Source organism: Taeniopygia guttata, chromosome 9 (genome assembly GCF_048771995.1).
Source record: "Taeniopygia guttata chromosome 9, bTaeGut7.mat, whole genome shotgun sequence".
NCBI lineage: Eukaryota > Metazoa > Chordata > Aves > Passeriformes > Estrildidae > Taeniopygia > Taeniopygia guttata.
The window spans coordinates 7,162,970-7,178,958 of record NC_133034.1 but is presented as its reverse complement, the minus strand read 5'-3'; the positions used below and the strand labels follow the sequence as shown (position 1 = coordinate 7,178,958).

At 44.9% G+C, this 15,989-nt stretch overlaps 1 protein-coding gene across 2 annotated transcripts in view; it reads right to left on the bottom strand.

The window, feature by feature from the left end:
• Nucleotides 1–15,989, bottom strand: part of INPP5D (inositol polyphosphate-5-phosphatase D) — a 92,301-nt gene that overhangs the window by 7,061 nt on the left and 69,251 nt on the right. For both annotated transcript variants that reach the window (XM_030280727.4, XM_030280726.4), the window contains 16 exons: nucleotides 11,346–11,433; nucleotides 10,545–10,625; nucleotides 10,298–10,369; nucleotides 9,902–10,025; nucleotides 8,811–8,917; nucleotides 8,187–8,289; nucleotides 6,956–7,152; nucleotides 6,096–6,213; nucleotides 5,508–5,604; nucleotides 4,313–4,451; nucleotides 3,540–3,648; nucleotides 3,296–3,384; nucleotides 2,981–3,062; nucleotides 1,740–1,829; nucleotides 1,464–1,577; nucleotides 261–343 (listed from right to left, as the gene is read on the bottom strand). In XM_030280727.4, the coding sequence (XP_030136587.4) occupies nucleotides 261–343; nucleotides 1,464–1,577; nucleotides 1,740–1,829; nucleotides 2,981–3,062; nucleotides 3,296–3,384; nucleotides 3,540–3,648; nucleotides 4,313–4,451; nucleotides 5,508–5,604; nucleotides 6,096–6,213; nucleotides 6,956–7,152; nucleotides 8,187–8,289; nucleotides 8,811–8,917; nucleotides 9,902–10,025; nucleotides 10,298–10,369; nucleotides 10,545–10,625; nucleotides 11,346–11,433 (1,693 nt within the window). The remainder of the gene's footprint in view (nucleotides 1–260; nucleotides 344–1,463; nucleotides 1,578–1,739; nucleotides 1,830–2,980; nucleotides 3,063–3,295; nucleotides 3,385–3,539; nucleotides 3,649–4,312; nucleotides 4,452–5,507; nucleotides 5,605–6,095; nucleotides 6,214–6,955; nucleotides 7,153–8,186; nucleotides 8,290–8,810; nucleotides 8,918–9,901; nucleotides 10,026–10,297; nucleotides 10,370–10,544; nucleotides 10,626–11,345; nucleotides 11,434–15,989) is intronic.

Genomic DNA, 15,989 nt, shown 5'->3' with positions numbered 1-15,989 from the left:
AGGTGAGAAAAAAGTCATGGTCCTGAATGGCATAATCACACCAGCAAAATTCTTGATAGACGGGAAAGTCCTTTCCTGCTTACAACATACTCTGTTTAGCCTAAGCCCATCCTGCATTCTTACAGTCCCTTTAAGTGTAAACAAGACCACAACAATATTCCTGAAAGTAGTATTTGTGAAAGTAAAAGATCTAACGTTGCTTATGGGATGAAAGTGGAGCTTCTCTTCCATACGAATATGGAGTATAAGTCCCAGTTTACCTTTGGAAGTGCCTCAACGAACTTTACCACAAGCTCCCCTTCATTTCCATCCTCATTTTCTCCTTCCTGGCTCTTTACAAAGCCTGCAAAGGGACAAGAAAGGAGTTTACCAGGAGAGAGACAGCAAGAACTGGGCTACAAATCCTCTTCACTATGTCTCCAAAAAGCCTATGATTATTTTCCTACTTGAACACAAATTTTAAAAGCATTAAGAAGCTTAAAGTCTGGGATTTGGATGAATTTTTACACAGTAAATTTGCAAGTGGTTTTGCTAGAGTATTGTTAAATGGTTTCATTTTGCAGTTAAACTTGGCACTGAGGAGATCAGTGCATACATGGACCGGAGGATAAGAACATGACAGCTCTTCCTACGCCACTCAAGATAGCATACTTTTGAAATTCTAATTTAAGATTCATAATACACTGTTTCCATAGAAATTTATGCAAATTTTGATACAGCCAAAAAATAATCTTTTATGGAACTGTCTTTGACACAGCGCTCTGACATGCGATAATGTGATGAAGCATCCACCAAAGGCTTGCTGTCCCACTTACAAGAGCAGTTCTGTGATGGGAGATTGCTTTAAAAAACCCACAGCAAGGGCACGTAGGCTTGTGTTACATAAACAGCTGAGACTCAGCCCCACAGCAGGGGCACAGGCAGTAAAATCTGCAGTACTGTGGGGTACACCGTCCCACTTACAAAGTCACATTACTAGCATTCATTTCCCTTTTAGTTGATCCTCTGACTTATTTTTTGTTAAATCAGGTTAATTTAATTATTTTTAATTATTTTTGCTAGGAAAATGCAGATGCCTTATTTTGACATCACGTGATCATTTGTAGCAGTCACAATTAGAAATTTAATCAATCATGTCTTTACTACGTAGGCAATTTCTGTGTGATAAGCAAGAATAATATATGTTTCCCATCACGAAAGGAATTAGATTGACAAACAAGGTGGAAAAACTGTTTGGAAGGCTACATGTCTAAGCATGGATTACAGCTACCTTTGGTGTGGGGTTTGCATTGTATTGCTGATAGTATAGAATGTCTTGCAAACTACAGCAAATCTTTAGGACATCCCTTTTTTTGCATTGGAACAAATGATCCACATAGCTATTTTTTAAGAGCAAAGCAAGAAGGAGAAGAACTAATCCAAACATGCAGAAAACTTTGATAGAAAGATGGGTAAACACATACTTTCTAAGCAGCTAGAATGAAACTCAATGTAGAACTTGGTCTGGGACTTAGTCTTCAGAGTAGCGTAGCAGTGCAGGAACTCTATTTCCCCTTGGGAATCTGTGTATTTGGAGTCTAGGAAAGAGGAAGGGAAAGTAATGTCACTTTCAGTAGGAGATAAAGAGAGGGCATTTTTGAGTGGGCTCTTAAAGAATTGGCTTTTTCTCTCAGCATATACAAAGCAATGGATTCTGTATCCAAGGTGAAGATGGCACACATGCACCCAGCCTGACTGACCGTTCTTGGAAACGAACTGTGAGGTGACTCCCACTTCAAAGGTGGCAAACACAGGACTGTGGTCACTTGTCATGATGTCAGTGGTGCAGCCTGCCAGGAGAAAGGGAGGACAGTTACTGCCCTGCTCCAGGGAAATCACTGTCAAAGGAATATTCAGTAATTTTCCAGAAAACGTAACAGTCTCTCTGGTAACTGTCTCTAGTCAAAAGCGTTTCTCTGCATAAACTCATGTCAGTACACATGAATGTAACTCTTCTGTCAGAATACAGAAAGATTTGATTAAGGGACACCATTTTACTGTATTGTTTTGTAGATGACTGTCAGTGTTAGATTCCTGCAGTACAAAAAGCCCTTACAGGATTCATGGTTACCTCTGCAACATGAACAGCTAATTATAGCTCTAATATATCAGGAAATCACACAAGAATACACTGATGCTGCTTCAGTGCTACAAAGCAACTCCTGGCCCAAAGTTAACAGTGGGTGAGCAAGGCCTGATTGGATCTAAACACATACTGAGTTCCAGCAAACCCAGTCCTTCCAGAGAGGCCTATTCAACCTCACACCTCAGCATCATGGGCTTTGTCATCAGATCAGCCTGCTTTATCCCTGAGAAACTTTCACAGCCCTGATCCCAGTCCACACATAGGAAACCCTGAATAGCATACTCGGATGCTCAGTCCTACATATAGTTGATGACATTTCAGAAACTGGTATTTGAGTATTATATTAAACAGCTTTTGTGGGCTTTTTCTCTTTCCTGCACTGCACTTTAGTGATGCTTCTCAGCAGGAAAGGGAACAGGCTCTTAGTACCACACAGTTCTTCTGGAATATGATTTGATACAAGAGATGTTTGCAGCTCCAGTCTCTGCAGACTGGACTGTGCACACAGGGTCTGTCCTGCTGGCACTCACTGTCAGGAGTTCCGGGTAGTGACTGCACAGGAAAAGTAATGGTTGCTGCCAAGAAATAACTGGTGTAAAGTGATCCTACAGAATGGTCTAAAGTTGGACAGCTGCAACTGTCCAGGTGGTGTTCTGCATATAAAAGAATAACAGAATTAATTCCCAACCCTGTAAGGTTACAGGCAGAGAGATTTTGGCTCCCCTCTGCCTCATTTAACATCAGGTCCCTCTATGCTGAGTGCCTGGCAGTGCAGGGAGATCCTACAGACTCTGTTCTGAATCATTTCCGTTTCAGACTGGTTGCCTTGCTATCGACAATCTGTTCTCCACCCACCATAGGACTGACACACAACGTGCACCATGGGGTAGGATTTCCAGAGCACTCGATCACACCAGGATGGCAAATTGTACTTCATCTGCAAACCAAAGGAGAAGTAATGTCAAGAAGAATGGAAAGGGCCAGTTCACAAAAGAACAGAAAATTCATTCACCCAAGCACTATATATTTGTGTCTTTTTGTTTGTATTGACTCCTTTCAAAACACTACAAGGGCAGGAAACAGAGAGATTGGTTTAGGTCTCTTTCTTCTGCAGGAGTTGCTGTCACAGCTCTGCCATATACCTCTGAACAGAAATCAGTTTTAACTTACCCCTGTAGCTTTTTGCTTGGTGTAAACATACTTCTCCCGGGTGCCTCTCTCAAAGCGGTAGGTTGGAGCAAAAGTAATCTCCTCTTCCTCTAAAACAGGGAAAGAGCTCGGTTACAGCTTGGCCATTGGGAATCTTCACCTGGGCAACAGAGCCACTGCCCTGTACACCCTGCCCCATGCTGGGGCTGGCAGAGAAGGCTGGTGGATGTAGCAGAGGAACCTGCCAGCCAGTACAGGATCTCACCGAACTGCAGGAACACTTTTTGGTCTCTTCTCTCGAGGAGAAGCTGGTCAAAAGCCAGCAGCTCCGGATACTGCTGCTGCCTGATCTTCTGGATAATATTCTCTGCTTCCTGCCAACAGGGAAACAGCAGAGCTGCAGATGATGCAAATAAATACTTATAAATACTCCCTTCACAGGTTAACTGGTGAGTGCTCTTGAGCTGTTTGACAGAGTTGTAGCCCCTGCCACTTCCCTGTCCTTCTCTTCACTGAAAAGCCCCAGCCTTTTTTTGTGTGGCTGAACATTTGTCTATCAAAACAGGTATTGAAATGCCCACACATCCCCTACACAAGAACACACACACTCACAACCACATGCAATTTGACACTGAGCTTGGTATTTTCTCCCACATACTGAAACCTATCCAGTATTTATGAGGGCTTGCCTGTTCCTGAAGGCCTCTTTGAGCCATTCCAAGCTCACCAACCAGAGCAGAAAGGCAATCTCTGGATTGAGCCATTCAGGGACAGATGCTTGTTCACAATGGGAAGGAAAAGTTGTGAAGTTTGGGGAACCGAGGCTGCCTGAAGCAGCAAAGTGTGCCAGATGGCATTCCTGGGTCCATTAATCCTTGGAGAGGGCAAAGGGGATTTCCTTACTCTCCTTCAACTGGGCCACACTCATGCCCTGAGGATCCCTTCTGTCTCCCCTCTTTTTGCCATGTTGCCCTAGATTGGAAGAAGAGAGCACTCCTATAGCAACAGAGCGTGCTGTCCCTGCAGGGCTTCCCGCACCGTCGGGGGCTGTTCCACACGGTAGTTCAAGTCTCCCAGCCAGAAAAGATGAGTAAAGCGATGAGTGATGTTAAATGGACTCAGTTTCTTATCTCCCAGTGTCAGGAAGCGCAGGATGTTCGTGTAATTCTGGTTGCGTCTGTCAAGACAAGAAAACATCTGCCTGACATCCTAAATTGCCATGTAATTTCCAAATGCCTGGGATGGCAGAGGCTGCAGTTTTACCAGGATGGAGCTGCTCCAACTCAAGAGCTACGGAGGAGCAGATCAGAATCTGAGAACTTGCCACCCCAACAGACAGGCCCAGGGAATGTGCTCCTGAAGCCACTTCTGCTGCCTTCTGGGGCTGTGCTTTTCTGAGCTACATGTCCTAGAAACCCAGCATTAGATTGTCTCCTTCACATTTCAGCAGCAAACACATAACTAGATTTTGGCAACTCTTCCAGCCCCTGAGGAACCCTTCAATAGAAGTTAACTTTATCAGTAGCAAAGACCCTGTGCAGAAATCCCACACCATCTGTTTCCTGGACTGGTAAAGATGACAAGGCCAAACTCTTCATTTCAAGTCCACTTCACTTTCAAAATCAAAACTGCTCCAGCTCCTCCCAGTGTGGGCACTGATTTCCCAGTAGTGTCGGGATCTTTGCCTTCCAGTCCTATGCTGACCAGAACCTGCCTAATCCACAAACACTTATTTCACAGCTGGGTATAGGGAATTAGTCACTGCGGGGATATTCCTGTTCTACACCTCCCTCCTGGTATTCCTGAGGGATCTTTCTCAGCTGTGTCCTGGGACTCACAGCACTGCCTACAGTGAGAAGGAAGACAGTCCCCTTCAGCACATTATTTTGGGATGGGAAAAGCCTTCCCACATTTCTTCAAAACATTATAGATCATGGAATCTATTTTTCTATGGAATCTATGTTTTCCTCATGCAGTGGGTTTTATGATAGGTCATGCAAGTGTTTTACTCTTGGCTCTGAAATAATTTTGCTATCCATTTCTCCTGCACCCAAGTGATATGGCCAACTAGCAGAAGTCCCTTGTTTAAATGCCCTCCCAGAAGACATTAAACAATTTTTTATGGTCAGGAAAACATGTTTGTGCCTGTCTGGTGGGCCTGCCTTCCAAATATGGCCCAGAGAATTTCACCCTGGCTCAACAGTAATTTTTGAGAGGGGAGGATGTATCTTACCTGTGTTTCTTTTCACTTCCTGAAGTCAAATGGCTGTTAACAAACCCAAAGGAGGTTCCATTAAACATGAATGACACCCCAACTGCTCCTTTATTACCTGGTAAAAGGGAAGCAAAAAATGACAAAAAATTAATCCACCTCCAGGCTGAATCTAGCAAAGATAATAAAGCACCTAGCACATAGGAAGTAAAGTGGAGGATGGAGAAGAGAAATTGACTTAATCAACATAGAAAAAAATTGGTGCATACAGCACAGATTGTGGGAACAAATTTTTAAGGGTGCTAAAAAAATTAGTTGAAGGGAAAGAAGTGCAACTTCCTTGTGAAACCCAAGAAAGAGTAATCCAATTGACAGTCAAAAGTGTTTGCTGGGAATATAAATGTATATATATGTGTGTATGTTTGTGTGTGTCCTAAGTATATACACAAATAGATTTCCTCTCTTACAGGGTAAAACACAACCAGTGCTAGTGGGATATAACTTTAGGAGTGTCCCATAAATGTTGCCTAATGAGTGTTGTAGAAGAAGAGCTGATCCCTGTGGGCTGAGCAGATCACAGTGCCTGGGCAGGCCCTGCCCGTGCCTCACCCAGCGTGTTTGCGATGCCGGTCTTCACATTGGCCGTGCAGATGTGGCTGATGCGGTTCTCGTGTTCTGGCTTGGCCAGGACAACAATCCTGATGTTCCAGAGGGTATGGATGGCTATCTGCAGAAATGGGAAGGGTAGAGGTTATATTTCTGGAAATACTTGCCAAGCTGCACTGTGGCTGCAGCATTCTTGACTCCTTCGATGGCACTTCTACAGAAATTTTCTTCCTGTGCTCAGGATATGTTTCTAATAATTTTAATCAATGCTGTAACCTGCTATTTTCCAGTCCTTTTTTCTAGTTAATCTTTGGATTATCTTGCTTGAACAAAATAGCTTCCTGATCACCATGAGAGTTAGCTTTCCAGATATGCTCAGGTTTGTTTCTTGACATCACTGAAACCCAGGAATGTCTGAAGCTGGTCTTAATAAGGTTCAAGTTTCTCTTATGTCTTGTCTCTGCCTGTGTACTGTTACATCCTACTTTGAAAGTGCAATAGCCTAGGAGGAGATTTAGGCTACAATTGGCTCAGGAAGTTTAAGAGTCTTCTCCTGTTTGAAAGTCAAAATAATGCCAGCACTCGACCTGAGTGCTCAACATCTCCCCTTGCACCTAGGCTGGCAGGGTCCCTGCTTTGGCCAGAGGGATCACTGTCCATAGCAACAGGTCCATCTAGCCAATTCCAAAGGGGCATCTTTTGGAGCCCACAGACTTATTCAGTTCATTCTCCTTCACCCAAATGCAATGAAAATAAAGGGAGGAGGTACAGGCAAAATCTCACTGATTCCCATCTCTTCTATTTGTACAACATGTACACCCTCATCTCCTGAGTTCCATGCAATAGCTAGAATAACCCCTCACCACTTTGAAGCTGATACTGGTGATTTCCTGCAGAGATTGCCTTAGGGTCTCCAGCCATTCCTTCTCCCCCTGGGGATCCTCCTGGGTGCCAATCACATAGATGTCATGAGGGATGTAGTCAGCAGTGTCATCACGGGTCCTCCCCTGCCCCTTGGAGAGGAACCAGGAGGTGATCTTCTTTGGGGCTGGGGCTGCACCTTTTATTAACACATCAAACACCAAAGGAAGTCAGAGAATGTTTGTCAAAATCAGGACAAAGATAACACATGGAGACAGAAATTATGGGCTTCATATCTCATATCACTTTTTTATCAGCCAGGGCACACTATTCTAAGATGACAATGATGTTACCTCCTCCTGAGTCACTGCAAAAGAAATTATTCTGCTTTGACCACCTTCCTCCTGTTGATCAGTTTTCCAAGGCCAAGGCTAACCAGGAGTAAAGGTAGAGCACTGTACTCCTGGCCTACCACTGCCTTGACCTTACTCCTTAAGGATGGCCAAACACAGACAGCTCAGCTCACAGCAGCTGAACCAGGCTTCTATACCAAAAGGGAGGAAAAAAACCTATATTTAACTGTCCTCAGCCACACCTTGTCCCCTTCTCTAAGTACCACAGATACTCAGCTGTCTTCCCAGGCTGGACATGAACTGCCCCTAGTCAAATGAGAGCAGCTGATGTGCACTTTTGTCGCAGCACACCTCACAGCATATGCGGCAGCTGAGATGGCCATGATACACAGAGTATCATCATACAAGTCTGGAAATCTTCAACCCATACAGAGTAACATCATGGCACTTCAGAAGGCTGCAAATGTCTGCCCTTCTTGTTATTTAGCCCAACCTTTTATACCCTCATGTTGATGCAGTGCCCCTGTGTGCCCTCTGTTCCCTTTGGTGGTTGGTCAGTGCACCTGGGCACTCCATGGCTCATTGCTGTCAGTGCTGCTCACCTGATTTTTACAGCTGTACCCATTGGGGATAAGGTTCATCCCAGCCCCACTCCCAATCACCACAAACTGTGTAGGCACACAGTTTGTAGAATTGCTCCTGTCCTTTCTGCAAGGTGGATGATGATGTGCACTGCTGCACCAGCTTTGTGCTAGCCACAATTCCCTGTCACTTGAGCAATCCTTCAGAACCCAACAGATAGTCTGGAGCTCGTTGTGCCAGCAGAGCACACCTTTAGGCAGTGTTTGAAGGAGTGCCTGTGGCAGAAGGGAGCCCATACCCATATTCCAGGTGCCAATGAAGATGGTGATCATATCAGGCTCTGGTTGCTCTGAGTGTTTATTCTTCATCTGCTGTAAAAGCTGGCAGAACCCTTCTCTCTTCTAGATAGGGAAGAGCAAAGAAAATTAATTAGATACTTAACTCCTCTGACATGACCTCTTGAAAAACCTGCTGAACCAGGAAATTCCCAGCACACTTGAAGGGCAGATTAGCTCTGCACTATCCTGAAAACTACTCTAGAGGCAGCCTTTCCTGTGGTGCTCTTTTAGGCATTTAGCTTGTGCATTGCTTTAACAAATGCTGAGCTGATCAGAAAAAAATCTTTTCTTCCCTCTTTGTCTATAAGAACCTTTTCACAGTGGCCATCTTGACTGCTTGTTTCTCCTCAGTGCTTGCTCTGTCCTCCTGCCTCAGTCGCAGCACTTAGGTGTCCAGTATCTCTCCCTTTAGATGGTATACTTGCTCATTTTCTGGATGTTTCCAGAACACAGGAGAAAATTACTTTTTACAAAGGCAACTATTGTCCTTCAGCAGTTCCGCTTTCTACCAAAGAATGTCCCATGTTCCACTCCCACCCGGGTACCTGCTCCAGGCTGGCAGGAAAGAAACACGATGTACATACCTTGGAATCAGAAAAAACATATTCCTTCCGTTGTGTTTTTTCTTTTTCTGTTTCCAGAACAATAACCAGCTTGTTTGGAACCTTCTGGGACTTGATGAGCTGCAAGACTGAACACAGGCTGGGTGTCACAAGTGCACTCACTGAAATAAGGGTCCCACCATAACAAACAGAATTCTGCTCAAAGGCTTGAGATTTACATGGTGCAGTTTGCCTTGCAGACCTGCATTTTAGAGTTTTTAATCCTATTCCCAGTAGGAACAGATTTGGATTCCAAGTGAAGAGGACCCCCCCCCAAAACTCTTCTGCTTGGAGTCTTTTCCATCTCAAGCCTGGCTCTGTGAAATGAAGCCTTAACTTTGTGCAGGCAATCCCACTGTATCCCAAGCCAGCCTACATGTGTTCCTTCCCCATCTGTGAAAGAGGATGTAAGACCTCATTTGGTGGTAAAGGTGATTCCTCCCATCTAAAATAGCAGCTAATTATTATGAACACCAGGTGGAGAAAGCCATGCGTGAAAGCTCATATTTTCAATTACTGCCAGCAACAGGTTGATTTTCTAGTTGGAGAGAGCCCAAGGGTATAATCTACTCTCTCACAGATCTCTGTCTCAACTTCAGTGAGCTGCCTGCTCAGAAAGAAAAGAGAAAAAAGGGAAGTTGTTTGAATTAGGCAATCACAGTCCAAACTGGCGTTGCTCATGATGAGAGATACTGATCTACATACAAAAAAAAAAAAATCAAGGGAAATTCACTGAAAAATGTTACTGAAACTGAGTGTCTGGCTTTTTATCATCAAAAATCATCACAGAAGTCAGCATGTTCTTTTTTCAAGTGGCATTGCTTTTCAGAAGAAAAATGGTTCTATTGCAACCAGCTCTATGGGGAATCTTCTACCAAAACCTGGTCCCTTGCAGTGCTGATTCCAGTGTCCTCATTTAGACCTGGAGACTGGGTCTAAAACAATCTGTGAAAGCTGGTTATCCCACTACAGAGATATCTGTGTCTTGTTGACTGGTGCTCATGCAGCACCCAGGACGTAGCAGAATTCCCAGAGCCTAGTTCAGCATTTGTGACATTAAGCTGACATCTTACTTTTCTTGTGGGTATAAAATTTGTCTTCTGGACCATCCTTAGATCTCTTGATAATCAGTTTTCCCATTTCCACATCCACTTTGAGTTGAATTTTTGAGAAAATTCCTAGGGAGTCAGTTTTCACCTAGTGGAATACAGAGAGGTTTTCCATGAGGGACCTTCTACACTTCAGTCACATGTATTACATATGCAGCACTTGCCTTAGCTCCTGGATGCATATCATTATGCCAGTCTCACCAGACATCTCTTAGGCATTTTCATGATGCCAAACAGCACCCAGGAATAGCTGCTATCTCTGTGGCAGCAGAGCAAAATTCCCAGGAGCTGAGATACTGACATAAATCTGCATTACTGTCCTTCCACATTTTGATCAACATCGTTAAAGGAGTAATTTACCTCAAAAGTGACAGGGGGAATAAGGGAGCGCCGGTGTGTTGAATCAGGACCTTCAATCAACAGTGTTTTCACCTGTAAAATAATTATGTGTAATTTATTTCTTGGTGATTCTGCACTACACTGAAACTAATGAAATCAGAACAAAGAAATCTTACTGTGGTAGAGCACTTGCACTGATGATGAACAAGAAACAAATTAGAGGCAAAGGAGGACAAGAAGATTATATAAAATAGTTTGAAAACTCTACCTTTTCTTCAATAGAAGACAGCAAAGAAATCAGCTGGTTGAGTTTCAATACAATATTGACTGGACTTGCTTCACCAAGCATCTGAAACCGCAGCACAGGAACAAAAAGAGAGAGGGAGATGAGTGATTACCAAGCCCACAGAGCACAGCCTGGAGTGCAGTCCCAGGAACATCTCTCACAGATCAAGGAGCAGCACTTGTACCTTTGCCACTCCGATCTACAGTGGGCACCACAAGAGCACAGAACACGCAGAAGTGTGGGAGGCTGGAAGGACAAATCTGCAAACCTGTTCCATAGGGTCGAGGCAGCAGGCCATGCATGGGAGTCAGCTTGCTGCTGGAAGCAAGCTCACATGACCAGTCCTGGGGCTCAGCATACAGAAGTCCTGGACTTTTGGTTTTCTGGCAGGGAGAGGAATGTTATGGGGACTTAAGTGGGCTTGAAAAAAGGAAGGATGTGGCAGTGAAACATCCTGGAGTGAGGTTTATGGAAAAAGAAGTGTGCAGTGCCAGCCCACATGCTGAGGGAGGATGGGGAGGTAGGAATCCTCAGGCAGTTGGTGGTATTTTCCTCTAGGACAGGCAGGGGAAGCAGGAGGAGAGGACTATGGGATAAGTGAAAGTGTGGGACAGAACTCACTTTGTGCCCACTGCACTGCAGCAGAAGGAGGCTAAAGAGAATAGATGTGGCGTGTGCCCATCTGCACCCCACTGGCCATGGCTACACACCAGAGCCATCCCTGCACCCATTGAAAGCCACCCACACACCTGTTCTGCTCTTCCCACCTCCCAGCCCCCTTACCTGGGAGCGCTGGTGGGTACTGGGATGCAGCTGCTGCTCAAACACCTTCTGGATGGACTCCAGAGATGGGAGAGTCCTCGAGGCCTCACTGGGAACACAGACACAGCACAGGTCTAAGGCTGTGGCCAGCTTCCTGGCTCTGTTCACACTTCGACAATGCCTCACAGATGAGATGACAGGCACACGTTCACAATGGGCACATGTCCACACTGGGCTTGTCCTCATCATGTGCCCTCTGAGCTGTGGGGTGTGTGATGGGAGCAAATCCCAGCTGCTTGGTGACATGGTCAGCAGGGCAGTGTGAATCACACAGCAGCAAACATGGCTGCTCCTTGGGTTTTGCTTTGGAGGTTCTAACTTCCTAAATGTCCCCAGACAGGTATCCCAGTCTGGGCAAAACCTGAAGATACGGTGTACAAGCAGCATCAACCCAGCTATGCCAACTCGTAGATCCAAGTGTACTCAAATGCCTCAGAGCCCACCTCAGTCTGGTGCCTCTGAATGCTGCAGCTGTGGGAGCAGCTCAGTTCTGTACAGGACCTGTGCAGCTGCTGTGGTTGCTGAGGACAGTGCTGGGGACTCAGTATGAAGAGGAAACCAATTCGCAGATATTTCATCTCACATGACAAAGAGGGGCCAGGCACAGTAATGGGATGGAAGAGGCAGCCCTTGATCTCTGGAGCAGAACCATTTACAGGTAATAATGACATTCTTCCAGAGCTTCCCAATGAGATTCCACAGGATGCTCATTTGTTGAAACACTGCTGTGTGAATTTGGTGCAGAAGCTGCATGCTGATAATGACAAGACTTATCCCAGAAAGAGCAGCCAGGGAGCACAGGTCAAAAGGAAGGTGATGGTGGTGAGCAGCACTAGCATGCTTGCACTGTGTCTAGTCAACTGTGGATATTAATGATTTCCCTCACTTTACTAAGTCTGAATGGACTGGATTTTATTCCATCTTTGTTAGGGAAAGTGCTCCAAAGCAAAAGCATGCCTGCCTGAAGATATTTCTCTAGATGCTGAACCAAGGATGACTAATTGCCTAAATTAAACATTCATGTTTGACATTTCAGTCTGAAAGACTTGCCGTGGCACACAGAGGAGTACAAGGCACATGTAGGAATCTGTTCTGCTAATTTTATTTCTCCAATGCCTCTATTCAGCTCTGGATCACCTAGGGCCAGTGTCGCTGCAGTTTTGGCCCCAAACCCAAGAGTCCCATTGATTTCTGCAGCTATGGAGTCAGATCCCAGGAGGCTGCAAGCAGTTAGAGGAACACTGGGAGAAGTTTAGTTTGAGAAGAGTGGAAGGATATTTACTGTGATGTGCAGGCTATCTCTTGAAAACACAGCAGCAGCTGTCTCAGGAGTGAGACAGCTGTTCACAGTGCAACATGTAGGCTGTGTGTGAGGAGGAGGAAGAGGAACAGCTCCTGTGGGCATTCAAGCCCACTAAAACCACAGGGTGGTTTTAATTACATTTGCAATTTCTTTTGTTTTCTTCTCTTGACAGTATAAATACCTTTAGTAATCTTCATTGAAGTGTCAGAAGCCTGTGTGTACACATGCAGTTGCACAAATGCTGGTATCACAAGTGCTTGAAAAACTGCCTTAAAAACTCTGTGTGCAAATTATCTATTGAGAGAGAGTAAAGAAGAATATGCAGAGCAGCAATTGATGACCAAATGATGGCTTCTAACAGTAGCAGATTGAATAGACCACTATTGGTGTTTTTCCACTGGAAGCTGAACAAATCCCCTTGCATGGGCAGTCCCAGCTCTCTCTAAGTTAGCTTTTCAGCAGCTGAAGGATTCCCCTGGCCAAGGAAATCCTTGTATGGCAACTTCTTTAGCATGGAATGCCTCACAAGAGTACCCATCAGCCTTACAGGTCTTAGTTTTGTTTGTGTATTTCCAGTATAAGATCTGCCAGAGGGAGTGGCCTCTCCCCAGGGTGGCTGTTTCTGGTCCCCCAGACACTAATAAGGAGATGTGCCATGGCTGTCCTGACCCCCTTGGCCACTGCTAGCTCTAAAAGGTAGCTATAGCAGAGGCATCAGAGTTAAAACCAGCTTTCCCAGTCTCTGATGAACATTGGGGTCCAGGCCTTGCTAAATTAATCAGGGACAAAGGGTGAGGGAAGAGCTCACAAACTTTGCACACTGGTCTGCTGCGCTTGAGCTTCTTGGCCAGATGTGCATCCTGCCCCTGCCCATGGGCAATACCTGAACTGCCAAAGACACAGACTTCACAGTCAGTCCAGTTCCTCTCCCAGCCCCACTGCTCACTATAAGCTCTTTCCTTCTGACCACTGAGCAGCTCCAGTGCTGTCCCCTCTGCTTTGCTGACCTCAGCAGCCACCACCCACCCACAGCCTGGGGTCACAGCACTGGGCTGAGGAGCAAAGGGCACTGGATGCTCCTTTCTCACAGCGACTGCAGCGTGTCTGAGCCTGGCCCTGAGAGATGGCACCGCTGAGCTCTGCGAGGTGGGGGAAGCCAGAGCCCAGATCATAAAACCCTCACATTCACAGCAAGTCTGTGTGGCTCCCCAGCAGCTGGGCCAGCCCAGCCACAATGAGTCTGTGCTGCACACTCATAACCCTCAGCACTGCCTGGAAATTCAGAGGAGCTTCAGCTCCACTGCTCTTGGGTTTTTGTTTTGTTTTTTAACCTATTCTCAAATAGTGTGAAAATAATGGAATTGGACATTAAAAGGAGACACCAAGAAGCAGCCTAGGAATAACCTGTACTTTCAGCTGTAATTCCCTGCACAGCTGAAGGAAGCTCAGGGAAATAAAAACTAAATTTAGGGAATGCCACTGGTAAAATCTGAGTTCAGAAGTCACATAAGGAAAGTGAAAGGAATGAGTGAAAGGAAAGATTTGTCTTTACAAACAAACTGTGAGTCTGGTGATAAATTAAACTAGATACTGAGAGATAAAAGAAACAATAGGAAGAATTCCACTGATTGATGAAAGGAATGAAAGGGATTTGTCTTTACAAACAAACTGTGGGTCTGCTGATAAATAAAGGTAGATACTGAGAGATGAAGGAAGCAATAGGAGGAACATGAATTCCAAACGAATTCCACTGGTTGACACAAGGAAAAGAAAAGGGGGGGTATATATTAGAAGGGGGTCTGTATTAAGTGATTTGAGAAGACTGTACCTCTCAAGTAACTCAGCCAATGGGGAAAGAGAGAGAGAAATGTGGCCCGGAAATATTAGGATAAAAAGGAGGCTGTGTCCTCTAACAATTTGAGAGACCTCAGGGGAACGCCCCATGGCCTCTCCCTTTATTCAAATAAAGTAACAGGACTCCTCTTTTCCTTTTTGGACATAAACCTCTGGTGTTTGTGGATTCATTTTCTTGACTGAAGTAATCTTAAACCCTAGACAACCTCAGAGATTAAGTGTAAAACAGCAGGATACCAAGCATCTGATGATTAGCCAGCGGAAGGTAAACAAGCAGTTTGGTTGGATGGTAGAGATCCATGAGACAATGTGAATAGAGGGGGAGAGGCTCCTCAGTGACACCTGACAGGGACTGAAGGAGACATAGCCTGCAATTCCGGATTGTCATGGCAAAATTCAGAAGACAGCTCCAACAAACCAAACAATGCAGGTATGGGGAGAAAATGCTAGGGTAGAACTGCATGAGGAAATGCATTTCCATAGCTATGTGAAGTCACCAGAAGGACAGAGGGCAAGCCCTTGTCCTTTGCTGGGTTTGTGCTGGTGCAGTGTCCTGTCTTGGGGATGGTTTTTATCCCATATCCTCTTTTTTTATTTTGGTTTTGGTTTTTTTGCATTGTGTCTAGGGTGATCGCAGCTCTCCCCCTGAAGTGTTTTTGCTACACTTGTTTGCCACCCCAGGTGTGCTGTCTCTGCCGAACCTGCACCGAAGGGAACGCGCCTGCGGCCGAGAGAAGGCTGGTACTGGGTTTCTGGTTTTGTTTGTTGTTGCTGCTGTTGTTGTCCTTAGCTTGTCTTGTTTTACATATATATTTTTTTTTAATTATATATAAAAGAATATGTAATAAAAAAAATATTCTAGTAAAGAACTGTTATTCCTTTTCTTGTATCTTTGCCTGAGAGCCTCTTAAGTTCAAAGTTAAATAATTTGGATGGAAGTGGATCATATTTTCCATTCTAAGGGAGCTTCCCACCTTCTTTGGCAGGCACCTGTCTTTCAAACCATGACATGTCCCTACATTCAGCAGGCTTCCACCAGCAGCGCAACTCACCCAGCTCTGCTTTAGGATGTCACTTTGCAATATCTAGTCACCAGAAATACTACAGAAAATCCAGAAATGTTAAAGATGTCCTGGCATTTGAGCGAATTATGGCCTTGCTGCATCTCCTTTCTTTCATTTTTATGAGGAATAGGGCTGTGAAACCCAGATAAACTTAAGTAGAATAAGAAGTTGGAAATGGGAGAAACCAAACATCATTACAACAGCAACACTGGAGGTATTTTAGTAACACAAGACTCTCACTTGTGATTTCATTCAATTAGAGCTTCCACTGTTCAGGTTTATTCTTAGCTGGCCACCTGGGTCTCCCCTCCTGTATGTGTAGAGAAGCAAAATGCTCAGGCAGGGTGCAGAAGGGCACCTCTTGGAACAATCTGTCCTCAGTCC